This window comes from Notolepis coatsorum (assembly GCF_963971535.1).
Source record: "Notolepis coatsorum genome assembly, chromosome: 9".
Lineage (NCBI taxonomy): Eukaryota > Metazoa > Chordata > Actinopteri > Aulopiformes > Paralepididae > Notolepis > Notolepis coatsorum.
In genome coordinates this window covers 43,538,140-43,564,694 of record NC_140173.1, presented here as the reverse complement: position 1 = coordinate 43,564,694, position 26,555 = coordinate 43,538,140, and the positions used below count along the sequence as shown (strand labels likewise).

The 26,555-nt window shown below is 43.4% G+C and overlaps 1 protein-coding gene across 4 annotated transcripts in view; it reads left to right on the top strand.

Moving 5' to 3' along the window:
- Window positions 1-21,544, top strand: part of cutc (cutC copper transporter homolog (E. coli)) — an 86,027-nt gene extending 64,483 nt beyond the window's left edge. For all 4 annotated transcript variants that reach the window (XM_084322281.1, XM_084322283.1, XM_084322280.1 and 1 more), the window contains 4 exons: window positions 6,079-6,212; window positions 7,259-7,286; window positions 11,296-11,401; window positions 21,161-21,544. In XM_084322281.1, coding sequence (XP_084178407.1) covers window positions 6,079-6,212; window positions 7,259-7,286; window positions 11,296-11,401; window positions 21,161-21,272 — 380 coding nt within the window. In that variant the 3' untranslated portion in view covers window positions 21,273-21,544. The remainder of the gene's footprint in view (window positions 1-6,078; window positions 6,213-7,258; window positions 7,287-11,295; window positions 11,402-21,160) is intronic.
- The last annotated feature ends 5,011 nt before the right edge of the window (window positions 21,545-26,555 follow it).

Sequence of the window (26,555 nt, the reverse complement as noted above, 5' to 3'; positions counted from 1 at the left end):
GTGGGAATGAGCCATTAGAAACCCTTAGGGGGCTGAACAATTCATACCCTCCGGTTTCCTGTTTGCTGACCTCTTATTCTTAACCCTTTCACTGTGACAATACAGAAGGTTAACCATTCCACTGCCACACGACAAAGGGTTAACCCTTTCACAACCACACGACAGAAGGTTCTGTATCGTTAGTGGCTTAGCTTGGCATCACACTGCACTATCTCGCGTACGTGCACGCGTACTGAATAAACCACAAATGTACCTCTAATACCAGTATTAGTCTGACCACACCCCTCATCAGCTTACCTTCATAAGCAGGTGTGTGGTCACCTGCTCTCCTCCTTCTCGCTTTCACCACAAGGAAGAAGTGCCTCGGTAGATCCCCACACTTGACACCATGATGGAAGAAATTGGATTAGGAACAGCTTGGGAAACAAGGATACGTTGACATCATATCTTTATTTTCTCTCTCACTATTTTCGAGAAAATACGGCGATATTGTCTTCGTACTGGAGTGTCTAGAAGATGATGATCATTCTAAAAACCCTCCACCGGTTTTCGTATTGGGAGCACGCCGCTGCATGCTTCTCAACTGCAGTTCCTTGCTGTGTTTGTTGGGGTGAAACCTGTCAGGCCACAGCTGAACTGTCGGACATGCCGCTGTTGTGAGAAGCGGTGCGTTCCAGGTTGGGTGAGTAGTGTTTGCTGGCGGGCTCCACTTGTCTGTTAGTGCTATGGGGGCTACTTGACAAAGTTTATGGAAACCGGCCCCAGGCTAGGGTCCTTTGTTTAGCCGCCTAGGCGACAGAAGGCCTTGGTCTGGAGACCATTATAGTTTTAACTAGTGGGCCGCGACCATTGACACTGGTGATCCCTGTGTGTTCTGGACGAGTGGATTCTCTCTGTCACCGTGTTAAGGCCCCATCTTTCATATCCAAATGAGAGTATTCCTTCACGAGGGGATATGTGCATGTAATGTGCGATAGCGGCAGATTCATGTTCAAAGTCAGCTACACAGGCCAGTTGGTACTGTGCTGATTCCGCCGGATGTGGTAAAGTCACCGTTGTGAAGCGGTGTTGACATCTTGTTTTCTCTTTTCTCTTAAAAAGTGAGGAGAGGTTCAGAACGGCGGCCTGTCTGGGTGAGTGTTATGTCATTGTTTACATGTTCATAGCTTACGGTTAGCCAGTCAGCTGTTAACTGCTGCGTTAGCCTGCTGGATCGCTGCATGGCCTGCTTAAGGCCTACTATTAGCCAGTCAGCTGTTAGCTGCGGGGCTAGCATGTCGTGGTCGCTAGGTAACGTTAGCTTGCTGCTATGGCCATGGCTGGCGCGGGGTAGCTTAGCTTCTCGCGCGCTGCCGTGAGCTCGCTTCTGATCGCCGTTAGCTTGATGCTATTCTGTTGAACGTGCTTTGATTTTAACATGTTTTACACTCTTGACCGCGACGTCATCCTTGACAGGGGATGTTTCGTCGACCCTGCCCTGAGCCTGGACGGCAAGGTTGCATCAACGGGGGACTGTAGTACTGGTTGGGGCGGTGACGCTACCCAGTTCGGACAACACAGGACGGCTGTGTTCCTACGGTGTCTGTGACTGCACTTCGCTGATCTGCGTTCCGGGTAGGAACGGGGTTGACCAGACCTCATAACACGTCTTCTGGTTTTACTTTGCTAAATGTATTGTGAATAACGGTGTTTTTTCCCAAAACGTGTGTTGTTGCAATGCATTTAGGATACGTTGCGGGTTATGTGTGAGCTGTTTTTTGTCACTGGCAGTTAGCTTCTCCGTGCAAATCGTGATGTATTGATCTGGTTGTTGTGTGAGAAACATCATGGTGTTTATGTGTACCGTGTACTCACTACTAAGGCAACTAACCTATGAAGCTATGCTTGGTGACAAGTGAGTAAAAGAATGTTCTTTCTCAGACTGTAATGACAATGAACAGTGTGTTCACACATTAACAGGTTTTCCTGTTTTAACTGGCCGTATTGAGGGTAAAATAGGAGGATTGTGTTTTCCCCCCCGGTTCCCTGGGGACTTTTTCATCCTCCTGTCAGACATGTTGTGCATTAATTGTGTCTTTTGTGTGGTAGGGATACGATGTAACTCTTAGCTTGATTGCTGAGGTTGTGCTAAATCTGCTGGAGAAACGTATTTCCTAAAGGGAAATTGGTTTGGTTGCTGTCATGTGTGCTTAGCAAGGCCTGTGGTCGATACTAATCAAGAATGATGTATTCTCTCATTGTGAAAAAAACGGCGTTCCTCTGTTGAGTGTTTTTGCCATTTTTTGTAGGTGATGATGGGTTGTGTGTGTCATGTGACCTACAACTGGGTTGTACTGGCCACAGAAGCACATGTGTATGTTGGACCGGGGTTCTTAGAGCCCTCTCTATTCTGTGTTTTTTCTTAGTAAAAATCAGATAGCAGGTTAGCTCATGCGCTGTGTGGAGCTGTGAAACGCTTCATAGAGCTGACTATGACTGTGTCATATTCTCTTTTTGTCGTTACATCGTATCATGGGTGTGGGGTCGTAAAGGGGTGAACTGGTAACCTTTCCTCTCCCCATTGTTCTGTCGGTCAGGGGTACACCCCCTGTCCTTCAAGGTTCCCGTCACGTGGCGGTTCGGCACGTTACGGGGGGGGGGGGGGGGGGGGAGGGAGTTCCTGGTCCCACGGCCTGGTATATTGGGCGTGTGCACCGCAGGAATTCCCCCGCCATAGAGTACGTCACCGTGCGCGTCTCTGTTGGTAGGACTTCCGTGTGCTGTTCAGGTCCATGTGATGGATCTGTTTTCAGGGGGGGTGGTCAGGGCTCCTCCTCACCAAGCGCCTATTCAGGCCTTCTGTGAGTTCGGACTCCTTCTTCCATGTGGGGAAGCCTCCATCAGAGTACAGAGCCTTCCTCCTCAGATTGTCAAAGTGAGTGGACCCTCTAGAAGGGTCCTTTTCTATTGTATGTATATTCGATTCAATTCGTTTATTGAGTGTGTATGGGTTCAGTGCCTCTTCCCCGGAGGCCCTAAAACCAGTTTTTTACATGGCTCAAGGTGCAATATATTCTTTTCAATCTGTACAGCTCGCGTGGGAAGTCTCTCTGGGGATCCCCGTCTCTTTCCTATGGGAGGGTGGTGGGATGTAAAAATGTGAAAAAATTTTACCCCGGCTGTGTAGACTGGGATACATACTGTTGATGCTTCCTTCTTTCTATTCCAGAAGTGTTGGAGTTAGGGAGTGTCACACCCCTCTTGTCGTTCCCCTGGGCGCCTTGGGGATTCAATGACAGGTCTAATTAGCCTGTTCATTGATGGGGGTGTGTCCCGACGCACGTATAGTGCTAGCTCGCTGTAAACAGGCGATTGACTGGCACGCCTTGGTTGCTTGTGGTTGAAACAGCGTTTTTATAAAGCAACTGAGATGGGGGTTTTTCCTCTTCCGACGACCACATCCCATGACCTGGGTGGGTTGTCGACGGATTCTCGTTCATGTCTGGGGGATGATGACGGGATGGATCTGAACATATGTGGTGGGGTCTCACGCCCTTGGGGTGGGCCACCAGGCGCGGTTCGTCCGAACGTCTGGGTGGCGCCTTCTTTTCATGTTAAGATCAACACGCATATCTGCCCTTCTCCTGGAGTAGGCATGTCGGCGTGGTTAGGGCACGGGACTGGTTCTGGTCACGCTGGTCCAGATCAGTTGAACCCGTTGTCCGCCGGGGATGCAGATCTGCTGTTCTGGTACCCTGAGGGACTTGGGCTTTTTTCAGGGGGAAAAATGCCAGGTCGGTCTGGGTGTCACAGGGTTAAGCGCTATGGAGACCCTGGTTGGGTATGTTTTTACTCAGCACTGTCGTCATGGCTTACAGCCATGCCATTCTGTACGCGCTCGATCTCGTCGGATCTCGGCCGCTACACAGGTTGGTCCTGGTTAGTACTTGGTTGGGAGACCGCCGGGGAATACCAGGTACGGTGTGCTTAGGGGCTGGTTCTCCATTATTTTTCGCTCCTCTCTCACGCATGGCGAAGAGGGGCCTGTGGGGGTGGTTTTTTGACCTCCTCTGGTGACCCTGTGCTTCCCGTACCGCCAGGCCCGGTCCGAAGTGATGTTTGCGACCCGTAGGCCTGGGTTAACCCTTTTTGGAAACTGAAACACTTGTACTGCGGTATAGCCGGTGTATACCCGCAGGTGTGTTTTGGAGTTTTTTCTTGAGGGGTTATAGGAACAACCACCGCATTGGGTAACACCGAGGTGGTTGATTCCCTGGTGTGTTGGAGCAGTGTCAACTCCCGGGTTCACCGTTTGAGGGTGCCCCTGCACGTTCATGACGTCTGCCAATCGTGTCAGCCTTCTCTGCCTCGACCCCTCTGGGTGGGGGTTGTTAAATGGAGGCTTGGTCATGCAACACCGCCAGCTTACGCTCCTTCCGCCGGGGCGGCTGTGTTCAGCTGTCCCCTCTGGCGCCTGTCTCGTCCGCAGTCTCCAGGCTAGGGTTAACAGCCTGTTGCCTGGTTTTTCCCCGGTGCGCTGCCTGCTTCCGTTGGTTAACCTTTTTTGTGTGCTTACGGCCATGCTGACTGCCTGTTCTGCAGGGTCAGTGTGCCAGGCGGTGTACTATTGGGGGGACGGGGCCCGCTCGGCTTACGGCCATACCGACCTGAACACGCCCGATCTCGTCCGATCTCGGAAGCTAAGCAGGTTCTGGCCTGGTTAGTACTTGGATGGGATTCCGCCTGGGAATACCAGGTGCAGTAACTGAGGGGCCTTTGTCCGAATACGCTGGCGATGTGGGGGGCGGGGCACTACGTGCCCACCTGGTGGGGTCTTGATGCTGGCATCATGGACTTCTCCGGGCCCCCATTCTAGGGAGTCCAGTCCTTTTGGTGGGTCTGGGTCTTCCTTCGTGCTCCGCTGCTACGGCCTTGCCACGGGGTTGGGTTTGCCCTTGACCCCGTGATTCTGGGGGCAGTAACGAGGTTGTTCCTCCGTTCGTTCCCGGGTGGCATGCGGGTTGTGCGTGTGTGTAGTCGTGGGGTCAAGCCACGGTCTGCTCACCCTGTGCGTTGAGTTGCTTGAGTGCCTCTTCGCACGGTCGGGTCCGTCGCCCTCCCGTGACGTCCCTAATAGGGGGGCTACCCGCCATTAGGGGGGGTCGGGGGGGCTCGGCCCTCCCTGTTCTGATGGTTGTGGGGGGGCTGTCAGCGGGGTGTATTTGTCAGCCAGTGGCTCCGCTTGGCCTCCCTTGTGCAGTGTGATGCCAAGCTAAGCCACTAACGATACAGAACGATAGGTTATGACTATAACCAAGTTCTGTTAGTTAGGGGCGATGCTTGGCATCAGACGGCCGCTGCAGCCCTTGTCCTCACCTTGTGGTGAAAGCTTGGGAAGGAGGAGAGCAGGTGACCACACACCTGCTTATGAAGGTAAGCTGATGAGGGGTGTGGTCAGACTAATACTGGTATTAGAGGTACATTTGTGGTTTATTCAGTATGCGTGCACGTACGCGAGATAGTGCAGTGTGATGCCAAGCATCGCCCCTAACTAACAGAACTTGGTTATAGTCATAACCTATCGTTAACCCTTTCACTACCACACTACAGAAGGTTAACCGTCTGTAGTTGTAGTGAAAGGGTTAAAGGTGCCAAGACCACTCAACTGTAACACGGAATGATGAGCAACCATACTACATTGATTTAAATTGAATGATCGCATGAGCATACACACAAAAGCACCTTAAGTGACTACCACACAAGCACACGTGTTACTACACACACACTGCTGCTAACATAATACCTATTACCTTGTATTGTATAGTTTATATAGATAGAATATACTTTGTGTATTATGTCTAGTTTACAGTTTAGTTTTAGTTTATAGTTTATTTATAGCTTATCTAGTTTATGGTTTATATTTATAGTTATAGTTTGTAGAGATAGAATATATGTTGTGCATTATGTTTACAAATCTACTACGGTTGAGGAGCCGGGAAAAACAAGCATCTTACGTCTTTCTGGATGTATGTACAATACAAAAAAAAAATTGTGACAATAAAATAATCTGAATCTGAAATTCCATTCATCTCACTGCAGCTTTTGACATGGTTCATGACCCTGCGATTGCGCTGGAGACCCTGGTATCACTGGGGTTTGAGCGGATCCTGACAAGCGGCTGTGACAGCTCTGCATTGGATGGACTCCCTCTCATTAAACGCCTTGTTGAGCAGGTGTGTGTATGCATTGTAACGTGTCTGGCTGTGTGACGTTTAAGGAATTACTCCAGGATAGCTTAGCAAAGAGCTACTCAGGCGTTATCTTATTAGCATTAAATAATTACACCAGGATAGCATAGCTTAGCAAATAGCTACTCAGACGTTAACTAGTTAGCATTAGAGAATTACACCAGGATAGCTTAGCTTAGCAAATAGCTACTCAGACGTTAACTTGTTAGTATTAAATAATTACACCAGGATAGCTTAGCAAAGAGCTACTCGGACGTTAACTTATTAGCATTAAATAATTACACCAGGATAGCTTAGCAAAGAGCTACTCAGACGTTAACTTATTAGCATTAAAGAATTACACCAGGATAGCATAGCTTAGCAAAGAGCTACTCGGATGTTAACTTATTAGCATTAAATAATTACACCAGGATAGCTTAGCTTAGGAAATAGCTACTCAGACGTTAACTTGTTAGTATTAAATAATTATACCAGGATAGCTTAGCAAAGAGCTACTCGGACGTTAACTTATTAGCATTAAAGAATAACACCAGGATAGCTTAGCAAATAGCTACTCAGACGTTAACTTGTTAGCATTAAGGAATTAAACCAGGATAGCTTAGCGTAGCAAAGAGCTACTTGGATATTAACTTATTAGCATTAAAAAAAATACACCAGGATAGCTTAGCTTAGCAAAGAGCTACTCAGACATTAGCTTATTAGAATTAAAGAATTACACCAGGATAGCTTAGTTTAGCAAAGAGCTACTCAGGCGTTAACTTATTAGCATTAAATAATTACACCAGGATAGCTTAGCTTAGCAAAGAGCTACTCGGATGTTGTCGCTGTTGGGATTTCGCACCAATTTATTATCAAAAACACACTTGGCACCGATGTGTGTTCACGCACTACACACTTCTTTTATAGTTTCCTTGAGATGTGCGTGTGTGGTTTCTGTATGGAAATGACTCTGTGACGGCTGTGTCCTGTTCCTTCATCTGTTGTCTCCTTGTTTCACACCAACAACCTCTTCTCACCTGTCACCCTAACAGGCTAAAGGCAGGATTACCATCATGCCAGGTTAGTAGCCTTCTCTTTTACGCCCGATACTGATAGAGGATTATAGAAGACTATAGAAGGTTAACCCTTTCACTACCATACTAAGGGCGGGATCCACAAATAATGGATTGCACGGTGCTAATTGCACCCTTACTTACAATTCATTATGAATTGTAAGTAAGGGTGCAATTAGCACTGTGCAATCCATTCTTTGTGGATCCCGCCCTAAGACATTTAAAATTTATTTGAAGGATAAACCCCTTGCTTTGAGATATGCTATCTCGTATTCGAGGGGATCCTTAACATAAAATACAAAACATACAATACATAACCAAACAAAACACAGGACAACAAAATACACATACACACTGACGGACGCTCTCCCAAGCTCACCCCCACAGACCACATTGATTCCTCCCAAGGGGATCGTCAATATATACTGTATATGTTCCATATAAGTGTACACAAATAAATTACAGTTTGATCTGTAAACATGTAAACCATAACACAGTACATCAGATGCAATTAGTAACAAGTGCAAGTAGTCTGCAGATGAGTAAACAAAGATGTCTTGAATAGCTGGTAGAGATCACCTCACCACATCAAACAAGAGGTGGATGCGGGCAAATACTGCGGCATGGTCATGCTGGACCTACAAAAGGCCTTCGACACTGTCAATCACTCCATTCTGATTCACAAGCTAAAAGCAATTGGTTTTGATAGTCTATCAGTGAGCTGGATGCAATCCTACCTGGAGGGGAGAGAACAGATGGTGGAGGTAAACGGTACCCTATCCCCCCCCCTCCAAAGTGAGCTGTGGTGTTCCACAAGGAAGCATACTAGGACCGCTACTGTTCCTAATGAATGCAAATGACATGTCGTTAGCTTGTGACTGCAACTTGTTCCTGTTTGCGGACGACTCAGCCCTGCTGGTCTCTGACAAGAACAAGTTACACGTTGAAAAAACCCTCAGCTCTGAACTAGGCAAAATCTGCACCTGGCTCGCTGATAACAAACTATTATTACACCTGGGTAAAACAGAGTCCATTCTCTTCGGTTCAAATAACAAATTCAGCAAGGCAGACGGCTTCTCAGTTACAGTGGGTGACAATATTGTCAGTCACAGTTACCCCCCACCCAACCTCCTCCAATGTACAGTTTCTTCCCCCCCCCCCCCCCCCACCCTGCCTAAAATTATAGGATGAACTATATGGAATTAGGAACTGCTTTAGATAGGGGGGATAATTAGTGGTGCACCGATATATCTGTCGGGTATCGGTATCGGCCGATAAGTGCCTTGTTGACTGCCATCGGCCTATCGGCCGATAAGCTCGAATGTGCCGATGGCAGTAGCCGATAAATATCCGTCAATTTGTGTCGCGTCAATCTGGTCCACAGACACGTTCAAACTTTGAAAAAAGTTTCAGTCAAGCGACCTGCCCACACAAGCTACTGCATCAAAGTTACTTATGATTAACAAAGGCATTCGTTTTGTGGCATTAACGTTATATAGTTACACGTTCAATAACATCAGCATATTTACCCGAACATAGCAAGCATTACTCATTCATATCTCTCACTTCCTTCCTTTGCTCAGAGAGCCCGTACTGAATTGTACCCATTCTGCAATCTGTTAATAAAGTTTTCAATCAGACAAATTTATAGAAAAGCTTTTATTATAACATTTGTTGCAGTAAAATCATTATGCCTCCTTTAGTACTCCTGCGGAGCGCTGGTAGTCTACTCGTGGCCGGCGGGGAGCTAACTTTATTAGCGCCGGTAGGTTTGTTGTTGATCTCGCAAGCAGATCAATGGCGGACTTCCCTCAAGTAAAAAACAAATAAGCGCTTGCCGATTGGTGGTAAGAACAGCAGAGGCGGGTGCAAGCGGTGTGACGTAATTGGCAGAATCGACTGTCAATCAAAATTGTTCTTTTGCCATCTACCTGCATTGCTTTGGTTGAGAGAGATAGTGCTCTCATTAAAACTCATAAACAAGTCTTGAGCAACACAAGTTAGTCTGTTATGAAAGTCAGTGAGTATTGTATGACTCAGACTTCAGCAATAATCATGACTCATGAGCATTATAAAATAAAAACACACATGGCATGGTGGAATTAATACCATAAACATATTTCTTGATGTTTCCTTTTTTTTAAGTAAGTAAAGAGGCCTATGTTCATATCAGTGAGCACAATTTGTAACACAAAAAGAGAGACATATTTATTTATTTAATATTTTATTTATTCATTTTATTATTATTATTTTATTTGTTGCCATGCCTAAAATAATAGTCAAGCATAGGGCTAAAACCTTTTCATAAACAATAATATAATTCTTTGTTATATGGTTATAATAAAAGCTTTTCTATACATTTGTCTGATTGATTGAAAACTTTATTAACAGATTGCAGAATGGGTACAGTACAGCTCAGTGGACTGGAGGATGAAGACCAGAAAAAGACTTTCGGCTTTTTTACATAAGGGTCCTCCATTTTAAATTCATCAAAACATTTAGAGACATACAAATATACAGTAGTTTCATGAAAAAAATTAAATTAAATATATTAAAAAAAGAATTATAATATTTCTTCTTTTTTTTGCCACAAATATCGGTATCAGCCGATTGTGTTAGTTGAACAATCGGTATCGGTATTGGTGGCAAATTTTCATATCTGTGCATCCCTAGGGATAATTAAAGTAAATCCATTTGAAAACAAAAAGCAACCATGAAAATGTCTTCTGAATTGAGGGGAAAGCCAGTTTAACGACTCAAACATAAGACAGTGATGGGACACCTCAATACAAATCTGCAAACACTATTATAATTACATTTAAAGGACGGCGGTTTGATAGTGAGGTGTTCTATATCTGCGTAGTCCACTATTGGAAGTACCACCTGTGTAATAATAATTTTTCTAACATGGAGGGAAAAACAGTTAATAGAACGATACAATATTAGCAGGCTACAATTCGTTTTCTTTATCACAGCATCAATATGTGATTTGAAAGTGAGTTGAGAATCAAGCCAAAGACCCAAATACTTATATTCATTGACTACAGAAGGTTGTGAAAGTGTTAACCCTTTGTAGTGTGGTAGTGAATGCATTAACCACTGGTAGTGTGGTAGTGAAAGGTTAACCTTCTGTAGTGTGGTAGTGACATGGTTAACCCGTTGTAGAGTGATAGTGAAAGCGGTAACCCTTTTAAGTGTGGTAGTGAAAGGGTTAACCTGTAGTGTGGTAATGAAAACATTAACCCTTTGTAGTGTGGTAGTGAAAGGGCCACCTTATTCTGTAGTGTGGCAGTGAAAGGTTAACCTTCTGTAGTGTGGTAGTGAAAGGTCAACCATCTGTAGTGTGGTAGTGAAAGTGTTAACCCTTTGTAGTGTGGTAGTGAAAGTGTTAACCAGTTATTCCTATCAGCCAAACCCAAAGCTAAGTAATGATGGAAGTATTCCTCTGTGGAGTTTGGGGGTGGGAGCGTGGAGTTTGCTGTTTTACTCGTGGTGGCAAGGTCGCTGCGGCCGGGGGAGATGGGGGCGGCCCGCGGGGGTGGCACTCCCATCGCCGTGCATGCTGGTGTGAGTGGAGAGTGGCTGTTTGTGTTTTCCTTCGGTCATGGCGTGCTTTATCAGGGGGTGTGTGTGTCTTGGATGGGGATGTGGTGGGGATTGATGTGTGGGGTGTTTGAGGGACTGGCTGTTCTGGGGGGGTTCACATGCTTTCTATATATATATATATATATATATATATTTATTTTTTAACCTTTAAGAAGCTTGAGCTCAAAGACCTCTTTTTTGAGCAACAACTGACATAAAACAACAACAAACTTAAAGTCAAGAACAACCATACAGGACAGTAAATTAACATAGACATTTACTTTCGAGCAACACTGTACTTATTGTACTTATTCCTGTGTGAAAGGTGCTATACAAATAACGTTTATTATTATTATTATCACCAAACTTTTTCAAATGTGTGTTCTTTCTTGTTTGTCTTTGTTGTTGTTGTTTGGTTTTATGTTATGCAGGAGGGGGGATCACAGAGAGAAACCTCCAGAGGATTCTAGAAGGGTCGGGTGCTCAGGAGTTCCATTGTTCTGCCCGCTCGAGTAAAGACTCTGCCATGAAGTTCAGGTAAAGTTACATCATGGCTGTTCACCTTGCTTCTGGGGGGGCAATGAGGACACCTGCCAGCTTGCCGCTTTTGTCTCTACGTTTTCTAAAGAGCACTAACGATAGGTTATAACTAGGGCTGTCAGTTTATCGCGTTAATTAGATTAATTAATTACACAGCAAATAATCGCGTTATGAAAATTTACTCAAAATTAATTACAAGAGAAAGTTTTTTTTTTTTTTTTTTTAATAATATTTTTTTTGTATCTCATTCATTCCATAAGCATGTAGACATACATTTACAGATTTTTTTTTTAATGGTCCATTTGCATGTTCTTGGTATCTGATTCTAGGGACATCTATGAATCTCAGGGAATGTATTCCCAGTGTCAGAAATACTGTGGGCTAGATCCACAAAGAATGGATTGCACGGTGCAAGTTGCACCCTTACTTACAATTCATTATGAATTGAAAATGGGGGACCCTGATGTAAACAAGACGAAAGTCTTTCTCTGGTCTGCATTCCCTTAACAATTGTGTGTATTGAGCCGTACTGTATTGTACCCATTCTGCAATCTGTTAATAACATTTTCATTCAATCAATCAATCTGCGCTGTGATTGATTGAATGAACATTTTATTTTGAGTAAATTGTAATGAACCAAATGAGAATATCAATAAATCTTTTTTTATCTTTGACTGTGAATAACACCATGCTCAAATTGACCAGACCTGAAAAATCTAAGCAAATTAATAGATGGAAGATGATTAAACAGAAGGTTTTGTAGATACAGTACTGAATTCTGCCATCCGGACACATGCAATTTGAAATATGATTATAGAATATAGAATATGAGGCATAAAATGGTAATGCGATTAAAATGCGATTAATTAGATTAATTAATTACAAATCCTGTAATTAATTAGATTAATTTTTTTAATCGCCTGACAGCACTAGTTATAACTATAACCAAGTTCTGTGAGTAATGGTGACGCTCGGCGTCACTACTGCACTATACCTCGCTCGTGCACGCGCACTGAATAAAAAATTCCACAATGTACCTTTACATCCCAACATTCGTCTGGCCACACCCCTATCAGCTTACCTACATAAGCAGGGGTGGGGCCACATATTCATCGAGACAACCTAGTAAACTGGCGCTCGGAAGAGACAAAACTCCATCCCAGTTGCCCTATAAAAACGCTGTTTTAACAAGCAACCAAGGCGCACGTAGCCCCTGTGTGATTCTGTCACAGAAACACACCTGAGCCAGCACTATGTATGCGTCGAGACCCAAACACATCAATGGATAGTCTAGCAAGACACCAAACATTGTTCCTCCAAGTTGCCTGGGAGAACGACACGGAGCCGTCGTGCTTCATGTACCTTCCTCTTTTTATTCAAAAAAGAAAGAACACAGACCGACATGAATCCCTTGTGACGCCGCTGAGGGTAAAAATTAGAGCTGGGCATAGATTATTTTTTTTAATCTAGATTAATCTACCTGCAATCCTGGAATTAATCTAGATTAATCTAGATTAAAATGGCTCAAAAAAAATCTGCCGAAGGTGTTCAAAATAGGTGTGTTCTACCCAAATAATGACCAGAGGAGGAGATTTCTCCTCTTCATCTGAGGAGTCACTAGCTGTTCTATCTCCTTGTTCAACAGCATGAACATGTCTCTTCTTTTTGTAATTTCCAGTGTTTCTTTTAAAACCAGATTTATCGTAATTTTCTGTGCCCTTCCTTTGATGCCATTAACATTGTTACACTGATATTGACAGCTCTCTCCAGTGTCAAATCACTCTCTGTCAGTAGTTTCTTCTGTGAACCTTCATTTCTTAATCCACAGACAAACCTGTCTCTCAATGTGTCTTTTAGTGAATCTCTAAATTCACAATGCTGCTGACTGGTTGCTCACACACAGACTGCTGCAGAAGCAGGTTTCTCAACAAATTCAGTGCAAGCTCAGTGTAACAGTTCCATGAATGAATGAATGAATGAATGAATGAATGAAAACGTTATTTAACAGATTGCAGAATGGGTACAATACAGTACGGCTCAATACATACAATTGTTAAGGGCATGCAGACCAGAGAAAGACGTTTGTCTTGTTTACATCAGGGTCCCCCATTTTCATTTATTTGCTCCACATTGTCATTAGCCCCTTTCGTGACTGTGATGCACTGAGTGAATCCACAGTCACATGCTCCTCAATAGGAAACCAACCTAGATTTACCATGAAGGACTGGTTCTGGCCGAACCGTTCGTTATACAAGAATCACAGAGAAATTAGGTACTCACAGTTGCACGAGGATTTCGGACAGAGATAAGGGATGGTGCGCATGCGCTAGCTGTGATCACCCAACGGCGGAAATAATGCCGTTTTGAGCAGTTTATAAAAATTATTTAAAATGTTTATTAGCAACGCAGAGCTTTCAAACCATCCCCTATCTCTGTCCGAAACCCTTGTGCAACTGTGAGCACCTTTGAAACGTCTCTGTGATTCTTGTATAACGAACGGTTCAGCCAGAACCAGTCCTTCATGGTAAATCTAGGTTAGTTTCCTATTGAGGAGCAAGTGACTGTGGATTCACTCCGTGCATCACAGTCACGAAAGGGGCTACATTGTCATCAAACGGTCCAATATTTCCAATAACCCAAGCCATTTCTGTTGTAAACACTCACGATAGTCCAGTCGATCCTTCCTTTAGTGTGTAAAGTGGATTTCCTCCTCTTGTAGATGTTTCCCAGTGCCGCCCGTATCAACGTGAGCTAACATGCTAACTCGCTAATGTTAATAATGTAAACAAGGCTTGCAACGGACTTCTTTTTTCTTGCATTGCGCAGATTCAGACGTCCTCATCGCCGAATTGTGTTATATCCTGAGGACTTCTTAACCTCACCTGTATAACAATGATTACCGGACCACTACTTTAGTTTAACACATTATTCTGACTACAGCTCCGGTAGTGCAATCACTTCCTGGTACCACAGCTGGGAACTACGGCAAGTATTTAAGGACAATACAGACCCAACGTAGAGAAAAAGATTAACGGCGTCAATTATATTATCGCGCGACACTAGTCTCGCGATAACGCAGCACGTTAACGCCGTTAACGGCCCAGCTCTAGTAAAAATAGTTTACATTTTTACATCCCACCACCCTCCCATAGGGAGGAGACGGAAATCCCCAGAGAGACTTCCCACGCGAGCTGTATAGATTGAAAAGAATATATTGCAACATTGAGCCATGTAAAATTCTGGTTTAGGGCTCTCCGAGGAGGAGGCACTGAACCAATACACACTCAATAATCTAATTGAATCGAATACACACACAATAGAGCAGGACTCCTTTTTGAAGTTCTACTCACCTTGACAATCTGAGGAGGAGGCTCTGCACTCTGAGGAGGCTCCCTCACATGGAAGGAGAGTCCTAACTCACAGAAGGCCCGAGTAGGAGCTTCGTGAGGAGGAGCCCTGACCACTCCCTGAAACAGATCCATCATATGGACCTGAACAGCTCACGGAAGTCTTACCAACAGAGTAAGTGACGTACTCTATGGCGGGGGAATTTCTGCGGTGCACACGCCCAATATTCCAGGGCGTGGGACCAGGAAACCCCCCCCCCCCCCCCCTCTTACCCTGTAACGTGCCGAACAGCAACGTGACAGGAACCTTGAAGGACAGGAGGTTGGAACCCCTGCCCATCAAAAGGGGAGGAAAGGATTACCAGTTCACCCCTTTACGACCCCACACCCATGATACGATGTAATGACAAAAAAGAGCATGACACAGTCACAGTCAGCTACGTGAAGTGTCTAACAGCTTCACACAGCTCATGTGCTAACCTGCTACCTGATTTTTACTAAGGAAAAAACACAGAATAGAGAGGGCCCCCTTAAGAGCCCCGGTACCAGACTTACACATGTGCTTCTGTGGCCAACCTAACCCAGTTGTAGATCACACGACACACACAACCCTTTATCACCACAAAAAATGGCAATACACTCTACAGAGGAACGCCGTTTTTCATAATGAGAGAATACACAATTCTCGATTACTATCGGCCACATGCCTTGCTAAGCACACACGAAAAGTGACCAAACAATCTTTTCTTTAGGAAAATATAGTTTCTCAAGCGGTTTTAGCACAACCCCAGCAACCAAGCTAAGGGTTACATCGTATCCCACCACACAGTGACACAATATATTGTAACAACATGTCTGAGAGGAGGGTGTGGAAGTCCCCAGGGAACCGGGGGGAACACTCCTCCTACCTTACCCTTAATACGGCCAGTTGAACAGGTAAATCCGTTAATATGTGAACACACTGTTCATTGTCATTACAGGCTGAGAAAAGAATTCATTCTTCACTCATATGTCACTGAGCATAGCTTTATAGGTTAAATTAACCCCCTTAGTTGTGAGTACACGGTACATGAACACACATGATGTTTCTCAACACAACAAACCAGATCATTTTTACATCTGTAACAAACAACCCGATTTGCATGGAGAAGCTAATACCAGTGACAAGACAATTCACACACAACTCGCGTCGTATCCTAATGTATTGCAGCAACACTCGTTTTGGAAAACATCGTTATTATAAAACATTAGAAGGGAAGGAAGAAGACGCGTTTTAAGGTCTGGTCAGGACCTTCCTCACCGTGAGCGCAGACCACGCGAACTGCAGTCTCTAACAGGGCACCGATAGTAAACACAGCATCCTGTGTTGACGACACGGGCAGCGTCGCTGCTCCACCCCGCCGCTACAGTTCTCCTTGTTGACGCAGTCCTCGCCGGCCGGGCTCCGGGTAGGTTCGACTAACATCCTCTGTCAAAGATGACGTCGTAGTCAGAGTGTTTCAAGGCATGTTATAGTCATAGCAATGTTCAACAGTGTAGCATCAAGCTAACAGCCGCTCTCGACCGATAGCAGCAAGCTAACATTTCCTAGCCTAGTGACACAACGGGCTAGCGCCGCAGCTAACAGCTGACTGGCTAACAGGTAGGCCACAACTAGCACGCAAGCTAAGTAGCTATCACCTGCACTTGTACACAACGATATAACAAGCCACACTTCAGACAGGCCGCCGTTCTGAAACCCTCCTCACCTTTTAAGAGAGAAGAGAAAAAGAGATGTCAACACAGTTTACAACGGTGATTTTACCAGACATCCGGCGGAGTCAGCACAAGTCCCATCTGGGCTGTAGCCGACTTGAACATGGATCTTCCGATAACGAACATCCATGCCCACATTTCCTCGTTAGGGTATACTCTCATTTGTATATGAAAGATGGGGCCTACACGGTGACAGAGAAGCATCCACTCGTCCAGAGTATCCTGGGATCACCAGTTACTGGTCGTGGCCCACTAGTTGACTATAATGGGCTTCAAACCAAGATCCTCCGCCGTCGCCTAAAAGGCTGAACAGAAGGACCCTAATCTGGGGCCGGTTTTCGTAAACATTGTCAGCTAACCCCCATAGCACTAACAGACAAGTGGTGCTCGCAAGCAAACATTACTCACCCAACCTGGAACCCACCGCTTCTCACAACAGTCGGTGCGTCCTACAGTCCAGCTGTGTTGCTGGAGGGTCTTACCCCTTCCAGCCGCAGCAAGGAGGATTGTAGTTGGGAAGCATGTCAGCGGCGTGAACTCCTAATACGAAAAAAACGGTGGAGGTGTAGAATGATCATCATCTTCCAGACACTCCAGTAACGAAGACAATATCGCCGTATTTTCTCGAAAATAGTGAGAGAGAAAATAAAGATATGATGTCAACGTCATATCAACTTCCTTGTGATGAAAGCGAAGAAGGAGGCGAGTATGTGGCCCCACCCCTGCTTATGTAGGTAAGCTGATAGGCCAGACGAATGTTGGGATGTAAAGGTACATTGTGGAATTTTTTATTCAGTGCGCGTGCACGAGCGAGGTATAGTGCAGTAGTGACGCCGAGCGAGATCCATTACGAAACAGAACCACTATTTAGAAAGCCTGTAGCCTCTGAGGTCAGTCAATTTTAAATGAAAAAAAATTCCTGTCCCTGTTCATTTGTCCTTATTCCTTTGATAAATACCTTTTAGTTGGGTCAAGAACCTAAATTCCATGACCTTTCTCTGGCTAAGATGATTTGATTGATTTGACTTATGTGGACCTTTTATTAAAATAAATGTAGCCCTGTGTCCCTCCCAAAAATCCTGGCGCCATCTTGAAATGTATTTTCGATCCAGAGCATATTACGACTTTTCTTGTACTTTTGGGTCAGTACTCAGTAGTGGTGTACATCTTGGAGTCCGGGCATGGAACCCTTCAGTGTTCAGTGCGCCTTACTGTGCAAACTGAAACCTCAGTGCCTTGATTGATTGATTGAACATTGTATTAACAGATTGCAGAATGGGTACAATACAGTACAGCTCAATACACACAATTGTTAAGGGAATGCACATTGGAGGTGGGGGGGGGGGGGGGGGTTGGGTAGGCGGGGTGGGGGGGGGGGGGGGTAACTGTACATTGGATTATCGACAAAACCTTACTTGGTCGCAAGAAGAGGGTCTCGTGTATTATTGGGTTTAATAGGACATTTATTGTTTATTATTTATTATTATTGGAGGGGGTTGCGTTAGGATATTTACAGGGGCCAGTTTCGAATTGCAGTCTATCATAGGTGCTCTTTGAGAGTGGTTTTGAAAGTGGGTAGTGATTCACATTCCTTTACAGCTGTGGGTAGGGCGTTCCACATTGTTGTGGCATAATTGCGAAACGTGTTTAGTCCCTTGTTTGAGCCGAATCTGGGTTTAACCTTTGGGAAGTATTTTGACATGTACATGGGTACCTTAGTCGTGTAGTGTATCTTGTAGACCAGGCCCATTGCAAGTTGCTGTACTCTGTCGTCTACTCTAAGCCATCCTAGGTTTTCAAAGTGGGCAGGGGTGAGGTGGGTTCTAGGAGTAAGGTCAAGCAGTAGTCTGACCAGTTTGTTTTGTGATGTTTGTAATTTAGTTTTTAGCGCCTTTGAGGTACCATGAGGTGCAAGCATAGTCATAGTATCCTTGAATGAGTGCTCCTGCCAGAGTCTTCAGGGTATTCTTGTTTACCAGAGAGGAGATCCGGTACAAGAATCTAGTTCGTTAGTTGACTTTTTTTATTACATTGGATGCCATTTTGTCACAGGAAAAATGTGCCTCTAGGATGGAACCTAGGTATGTAATTTCATCTTTCCTTGTGACAATATTGTCACCCACTGTAACTAAGAAGCCGTCGGTCTTGCTGAGTTTGTTATTTGAACCGAAAAGAATGGACTCTGTTTTACCCAGGTGTAATGATAGTTTGTTATCAGCGAGCCAGGTGCAGATTCAGAGCTGAGGGTTTTTTCAACCTGTAACTTGTTCTTGTCAGAGACCAGCAGGGATGAGTCGTCCGCAAACAGGAACAAGTTGCAGTCACAAGCTGACGACATGTTATTTGCATAAATTAGGAACAGTAGCGGTCCTAGTATGCTTCCTTGTGGAACACCACAGCTCACTGGGAGGGGGGGGATAGGGTACCGTTTACCTCCACCATCTGTTCTCTCCCCTCCAGGTAGGATTGCATCCAGCTCACTGATAGACTATCAAAACCAATTGCTTTTAGCTTGTCAATCAGAATGGAGTGACAAAATGGCAATGTAATAAAAAAAAGTCAACCAACGAACTCGATTCTTGTACCGGATCTCCTCTCTGGTAAACAAGAATACCCTGAAGACTCTGGCAGGAGCACTCATTCAAGGGTACTACGCCTATGCTTGCACCTCATGGTACCAAAGCACCTCAAAGGCGCTAAAAACAAAATTACAAACATCTCAAAACAAACTGGTCAGACTACTGCTTGACCTGACTCCTAGAACCCACCTCACCCCGGCCCACTTTGACAACCTAGGATGGCTTAGAGTAGACGACAGAGTACAGCAACTTGCAATGGGCCTGGTCTACAAGATACACTACGCGACCAAGGTACCCATGTACATGTCAAAATACTTCCCAAAGGTCAGTGAATACCACGATCACAACACCAGAGGGAGCTCCACAAATCATGTTAAACCCAGATTCGGCTCAATCAAGGGACTAAACACGTTTCGCAATTATGCCACATCAATGTGGAACGCCCTACCCAAAGCTGTAAAGGAATGTGAATCACTACCCACTTTCAAAAACACTCTCAAAGAACACCTACGGGTACTGCAATTCAAAACTGGCCCCTACAAATGTCCTAACCCAGTTGTACAGTAAATGACCAAGTATGGCTTTGTCAGTATTCCAATGTACAGTGTACAGTGTCCCCCCCCACCTCCAATGTACAGCCCCCACCCTAACCACCCAACCCCACCCCACCCACCCAACCTCCCCCAATGTACAGTTTCTACGTCAAATGTATATACACTCTTTTTCTGGACACTTTTTGTATCACAAACGGTACTGTATTTGCAAATCTGATATGTCATAAATGTATAGATGTAGCAGTACTGTCTATCTGTATGTCATGTATGTCATATATGTTATGATGAATTGAAAATGGGGGACCCTGATGTAAACAAGACGAAAGTCTTTCTCTGGTCTGCATCCCCTTAACAATTGTGTGTATTGAGCTGTACTGTATTGTACCCATTCTGCAATCTGTTAATAAAGTTTTCAATCAATCAATCAAACAGCACTGTATATTTGCATATCGTATATGTCACAAATGTAACAGTACTAAATACCTGTATGTCATGTATGTCCCTATGCCATAAATGTCATGTATGTTGTGTATGTCATAAATGTCACTATGAATTGAAAATGGGGGACCCTGATGTAAACAAGACAAACGTCTTTCTCTGGTCTGCATTCCCTTAACAATTGTGTGTATTGAGCCATACTGTATTGTACCCATTCTGCAAAATATTCTGTTAAATAAAGTTTTCATTCATTCATTCATTCATTCACATTTTTATATTGGCTACAGTTGAGGATGGTGAGAATGTTGACACATGTCATTGTCTCAGTCATGACATAAAACATATAGCCTACTACCTGGCACTGAAAAGATGCATAATCTGAAAGCTGTTTTCTGAATTTGCCTCTAATGGCACAGAGGTGGTGAAAATGCATTGGCTGTACTTTGTAGATAGGAACTACCCCCTCTAGCTGTGTGGATAGGAACTACCTCCTCTAGATTCAAGAGGTTTATTTGTCACATACATACCCGGGCATACAGTGAAATGCGGGTGGTCACTGGTCAGGTTAGATTAGTATTATTATCATATATATTACATGAATGAATGAGACCAGTGGCCATGGCATTTCTGCATAGTTCATAGTCAAGGAAATGTCATCAATATCTAGATCTTTTTCCCCCCCCAAAGACCTCGTTTTACACCGAACTCCAAGAGAATGTAAACCATAGTCGTAGCTGTTGCCTAGCAATGCAGCAGTCATTCCACTGAAAACATCCATATTAGTGAGGCTGGCGATCAAACAATCACAAATAAAGGTTTTAAAGGGAACCACACAACCTTAGGCCACACCTCCTCCCAACTACAGTATCACCCTCTGGTGGCCTTAATTATTGCCCTATGAATGTTAGGGTTGTGCTTGAACTCTTTACGCAATTATTATTGTCTGATAATCAGGTTCCACCTTACTCTCTCCAAAGATCAAAAGATATGGAATACATGAAAATATAGTTGTTTCTTCTTTCATTATTTCTTTTGTTGTTGCAATCTGTACACAGCTTTTATTTCTTCTGTCCTGTGCCGTAGGAACTCCTGTGTGACAATGGGAGCCTCTTTCTCAGCTCCTGAGTATGGCCTGAAGGTGGCAGATGTGAGCAAAGTCTGCACCCTGAACGCTATTGCCAAGAACACCCTGTAGGGAGGAATGACTGGACAGTCCGTGACATACCTGGGTATTCTTCGGAGTGATCATAAACGGTTGTGATAATGTGTTACTAGAGTGAAGTAAATCACAGGAACCGCCCCAGAGTACCACCTCTTCACCTTCTTTATGATATATAACTATGATTTAAAAAAAATTCCTTGTCCCAATTCTGTTCAGTAAATACACTATCATAGAACTAAGTGCTATTCATATGAATTGTATTGAATATTGTTGTCGAGCCATACTGAAATGCATAAACAGATGCGTGTCTGACGTCACGTTGTTGTCTTCTGTAATTTGTTATTTTTTTGCCATTACACGGCATTGTGGGAAAGTTTTTACTCTGCTATGTTCCAGTCAGGCATGCGTTCTTCATGGGACGGAGTTGCACTCCGTGCCACCCCATGATAAGTACTCGCTATTTGCATATCAATAGCGCCGGTCGTCAGGTGTGTTAAATACGTTCTCAGATGCATTCACACCTAACTTGTTGTGAAGATATGTGTTACATTCCATTCGTAGAGGCAATTAGGCACTGTCTTTAGTCTGTGCCCAAGCGAGGGGACATTAAATGCGCATTCGCGGGAGCGCGCATGCACGTGGTGCGTGTCACCCCAGATGATTTCAATAACACACCACTGGTTCCAGTTAGTGTTTTTCCAACAACTCACAAAAATAATTGTGTAACATCTTAGTGTGTAAATTTGGGGGAAGACCTAAGGGGAGAATTGGGGCATGGCATTCGTGGATTTATTCGTTTATTTGACAATTATTAAAATACAGTACAAGTACTCATCCTAAAATTATCAAGGATTATCTTTTTTTTAAATCACTTATTTCCATTGTTCTTGGTCTCAGCAGCACATAGTATTTACATAAACATGTATTACACATTATCATCAGTCTACAGTATATTGCAATTTTTTGTATTAAAAAGTAAAACACATTATTAATGAAATCTGTAAAAAAATTACACATCTCATACACTAAAACAGGACGCCTCCGGAGTTACTCTGGGACATTTTCTAGGAGCTCCTTTCATTCTCAATGAGGGCAAATGCTAAGACATTTTCAGTAGTTCATTCAACGTTTTTTGGGGGGAAACCATATCAAACTAATTGTTAAAAACATGTGGAGGGAACTTTAAGTATACTAATGTCAGAGAATATTGGTCCACTAAACCAAGAAGGGAAAGCTGGGGCTCTGAGTTTGCTCTACGCACTAGACTGTAATAACTGTACTTTTAAAAGAATATAATAGCTGCTGCCTCTGAAGTCTTATCAGGTCAGCCCAGCCTGCCACTGTGTCCTTAAAGGAACATGCCGACTTTTAACCATGGTCAAAGTGAATAGGGGCCTCCCACTAAGCTATTGAATGGGCGCACAATAGAGCGTTGATTGAGCTCCAGGTGGAACAATCTTAATGCAGAGCCGCATCTACGCCTGTATGTCACACAGCCTGCTCAACAGCTCTGCCAGAGAAAGCCAACATTTGTACCAAATTAACATTTACGAGTTATGTAGTGATGTGGTTTGTTATCTAAAAAGTAAATAGACTTTTATGCATAAGGAAACCATACCTTTATGGCTGCGTTCATCGTCGTTTCCATGGACATGGTGAATAAACAAGGCTGCACAGACGCAATTTAATGATTGAACTTTTTTCCAACACATTTTCAGTTTTTTATTTATAAATGAGACAAAAAAATATGAGGGGAAAAGTTAAGAGTTAAATAATACAACTAATATGTAGCACCGGTTAGTTTACTTCCTGTTTGGGAATGTCGTCCAACTCTCTAGGACAGACCTGGGCATTGTACGGCCCGCGGGCCGGATACGGCCCGCGAAAGATTACATGATAATTTTTTTTTTTTTTTTTTTTTTTTTTGTACTTTTTTTTTTTTACTTTTTTCTTTTCATGTCAACGTTCACACGCACAATATACGCTTACCTAGGATTTGACTCGATTCAACAACAAAGCAGTCGGGCCAAGCCAAAAACGGTCGAAAGTGTGGTTATTTGAAGTTTGGATTTCTTTTTTCACAACTGAGGTAGGTAGATAAAATTTTTAGAGACTAAAGTACAGAAAAAAGGTACCGTTGGGTACTGGTATCGATTCACAGGTACCGGTACCGTATCGGTTCAAATGTGAACGGTACACATCCCTACTGAACACACAACTGCAGGGCAAGGGCATTTTTGCTCATGAAATGCATAGCCATGTGAAAGCCTTCATGACAAAGTTGCAATTAATTTCAAGGCAACTAGGCAGCAACAATCTCAAACACATGAAAACCCTGAAAGAAGTCAAACCATCAGCTGATCACCGGCACAGGTACTCATCCATGTTGGGAGCACTGCATGATGAATTTTCAAGGCGTTTTCAAGATTTCAAAAAGGTTGAGGATGAAATGCAGCTGGTTTCCTCTCCCTTTACCTGCAGTGTTGATAGTGCACCCACTGATGTTCAGCTTGAACTCATTGACCTGCAGTCTGATTCACTACTGAAAGAGCACTTTAAGTCAGCATCACTGCTAGAGTTCTACTCTGCTCTCAAGGAGGAGAACTTTCCAAACATGAGGAGATATGCTCAGAAGATGTTGGTTCTCTTTGGATCCACCTATATGTGAACAGACATTCTCAGTCATGACGTTTACCAAGTCCAGGTACAGATCCTCTCTCACTGATGAACATCTGGCAGCTGTGCTTCGCATCTCCACCTCAGACATGCAACCTGACTTTGATGGACTTGTTAAAGCTCAACAGAGACTGGATTTAAAAAAAAAAGAGAGCTGAAGAACACTAAAATGTGGAAATATAACAAGTGAAATGGGACACTTGATCTTTTTTTTCTTCTTTTTTTTGCACAGTTCTGAAAACATTAAATTATAGGCATGTAGAGTAAAAAAGGCTACTGGGACACTTTTCATGTCTTGTTTATTTTGGCTATAAGATGATGTGATGTCTTTAGAAAGCTAAGAAAATCCTTGTTTCAATAGTATATTAAACTCAAAATAATAACTTTATTTGTATAGCACTTTTTCATACATGCCCTTTGTTATTAACACTTTAACTGCCGGGAACGTGTTTAGGCGTCTTTCCTAGCCATGCTCAAGTTGCCGAGGACGCCGTAAATCGTCTTTGATATCAATATTTAAAAAATCTGTGATCGGAATCATATTTCCCCTCTGCAGCCTTGAGACACACTGCTGATCTCCTCTCAACCCTCTAGCGGTTCAAGAGCGCCATCTGGTGGCCGATCGGCAGATCGAAAAACCGGATGTCAACCTTTGAACCGGCAGGACTCACTCCATATGTGGTCCGGGCACTCGCTAATGTTAGAGAGACTCCGTCTTCACACAGTGAACATCGATCGGTGGAAATAACTCGAAAAAACAACATGATTTGGACGTATATACTATTATACAACCTGGAAATAGATCTGGCATTTCAACATCCCATAATTGAAAACTGTCTACTCCACGCTGATCGCCCAACGGCCCGAGGAGACTGGGGTGAGTTTTAGCGTGTAGTATTACCGTGTTCGATATAAACTGCTATGATGAACATATGACCCACATTAGATGAATGGTATAACGTTGCCCACGGAATTATAAACGATCCCCCGCCCATCCGGTCATCATCAGATGATACGTAGAAACTTCTAGAAGCACGTCCATTTGAAATTTATTATCTGGCACAGATCGCTATCAAACTGTATTTCATCATCAATATAATGCATTTGGGGCTATAAATCACGTTCTGGAGAAAGCTGCAGAAAGAGATGAAAACATACTTATACTTTAGACCATATTTTAGTATGAATATGTGAATGAAAAAGTTTAACGTTGCTACACCATGAACAATACATATAGGACATTGAATGGGCCCTAATAATGGCAATCTAGCAATAGAATTAAAAAAGTTATAGCCCTGCAAAGAAGGGGAACTTCTCCATGTTAAATAGAGCTGGCAAGGGATGGTATATCATGAATTTAACCTTGGGCAGTTAAAGTGTTAATGTTTCACATTTTGTTGATCATTTTGGAAATAAATTCTATTTGAATAAATGATATTTTTGAAAGCTAACCTCACCTTTTAATTGCCAAATAATAACATACACTCTTACCAGGGGTCAAAACAATGTCATTTACTGCTTTTTATATAGAAATAAAATGTATATTATGCATAATTGAGTTTGGAATTTTGGCCCGGCCCGCCAACATATTTTCAGTTGCTCATTCGGCCCCCCGGGAAAAATAATTGCCCACCCCTGCTCTAGGACATGGGTTCTCAAACTTTTTTATACCACGACCCCATTTTATTTAGTATTTTTTTTGGTGACCCCACACTTAATGTATTGTGTGATTTCAACATGGAATTAAGGAATATCAAAATAAAAGCACACGTTGAACTTAATCATGCATATTTATTAGACCATTTTATTACAGCACTATGTTATCAATACACATTTATAAAACAAGGCATATTTAGCCAAAATATGTTGCCAGAACATTTAAAAAAAAATATATATATAGATTTGATTTTTTTTTACTTGCCAATGCGCTGTCACCTACCCACGACCCCACTTTGGGTCGCGACCCATAGTTTGAGAACCGCTGCTCTAGGAGAATGCTCCAGGTGCCGTCAGATGTTGGCGCTCTGCTTTGAGGGGACAACAACCTGAAGCCATTATTCACTCCACAACACGTTCATCTGTGGGACAGAATCTTCATGTGCTTTGTTGAATCAAGTTTTTCCTTGAGTTTTTAATAACATGAGTGATTTCTGTGTTCATTAAGGTATATGGAAAGTTCAACCAACCAACTAAGGTAGTATGTTGTAATTACTGGCCGTCAAGTGTGTGCCATAGATCAAATAAAATCAAATGTATTTGTAAGGCCCGACAACACACGTTAATGTCCCCATGGGCTGTACACGTCTTCTTTAAACAAGTCAAGAAGAAACATCACTAAGTCAAGAACAAAACAAGAACACCATAAGGTCCAACATTTTTTAAATAAATGCAACACTCCCAGACATGCCCCACGCGAAGGTAAGGAAAAACTCACTAAAACCTAGCAATAGGAAAAAATGCACCACAGGCTATGTGGAGGAGAGAAACATTAGAAGGGCCATTCAAGGGGGGATATCCCTTCTTAGATGTCGGTGATAGTAGTGTTGCAGTAAAAACAGGCGAACAGTTGGTACGCATACACTCATGTGTGTAGTGAAACACAAATGAGTGCATGCGATAGCAACTGAACATTTTGAAAAA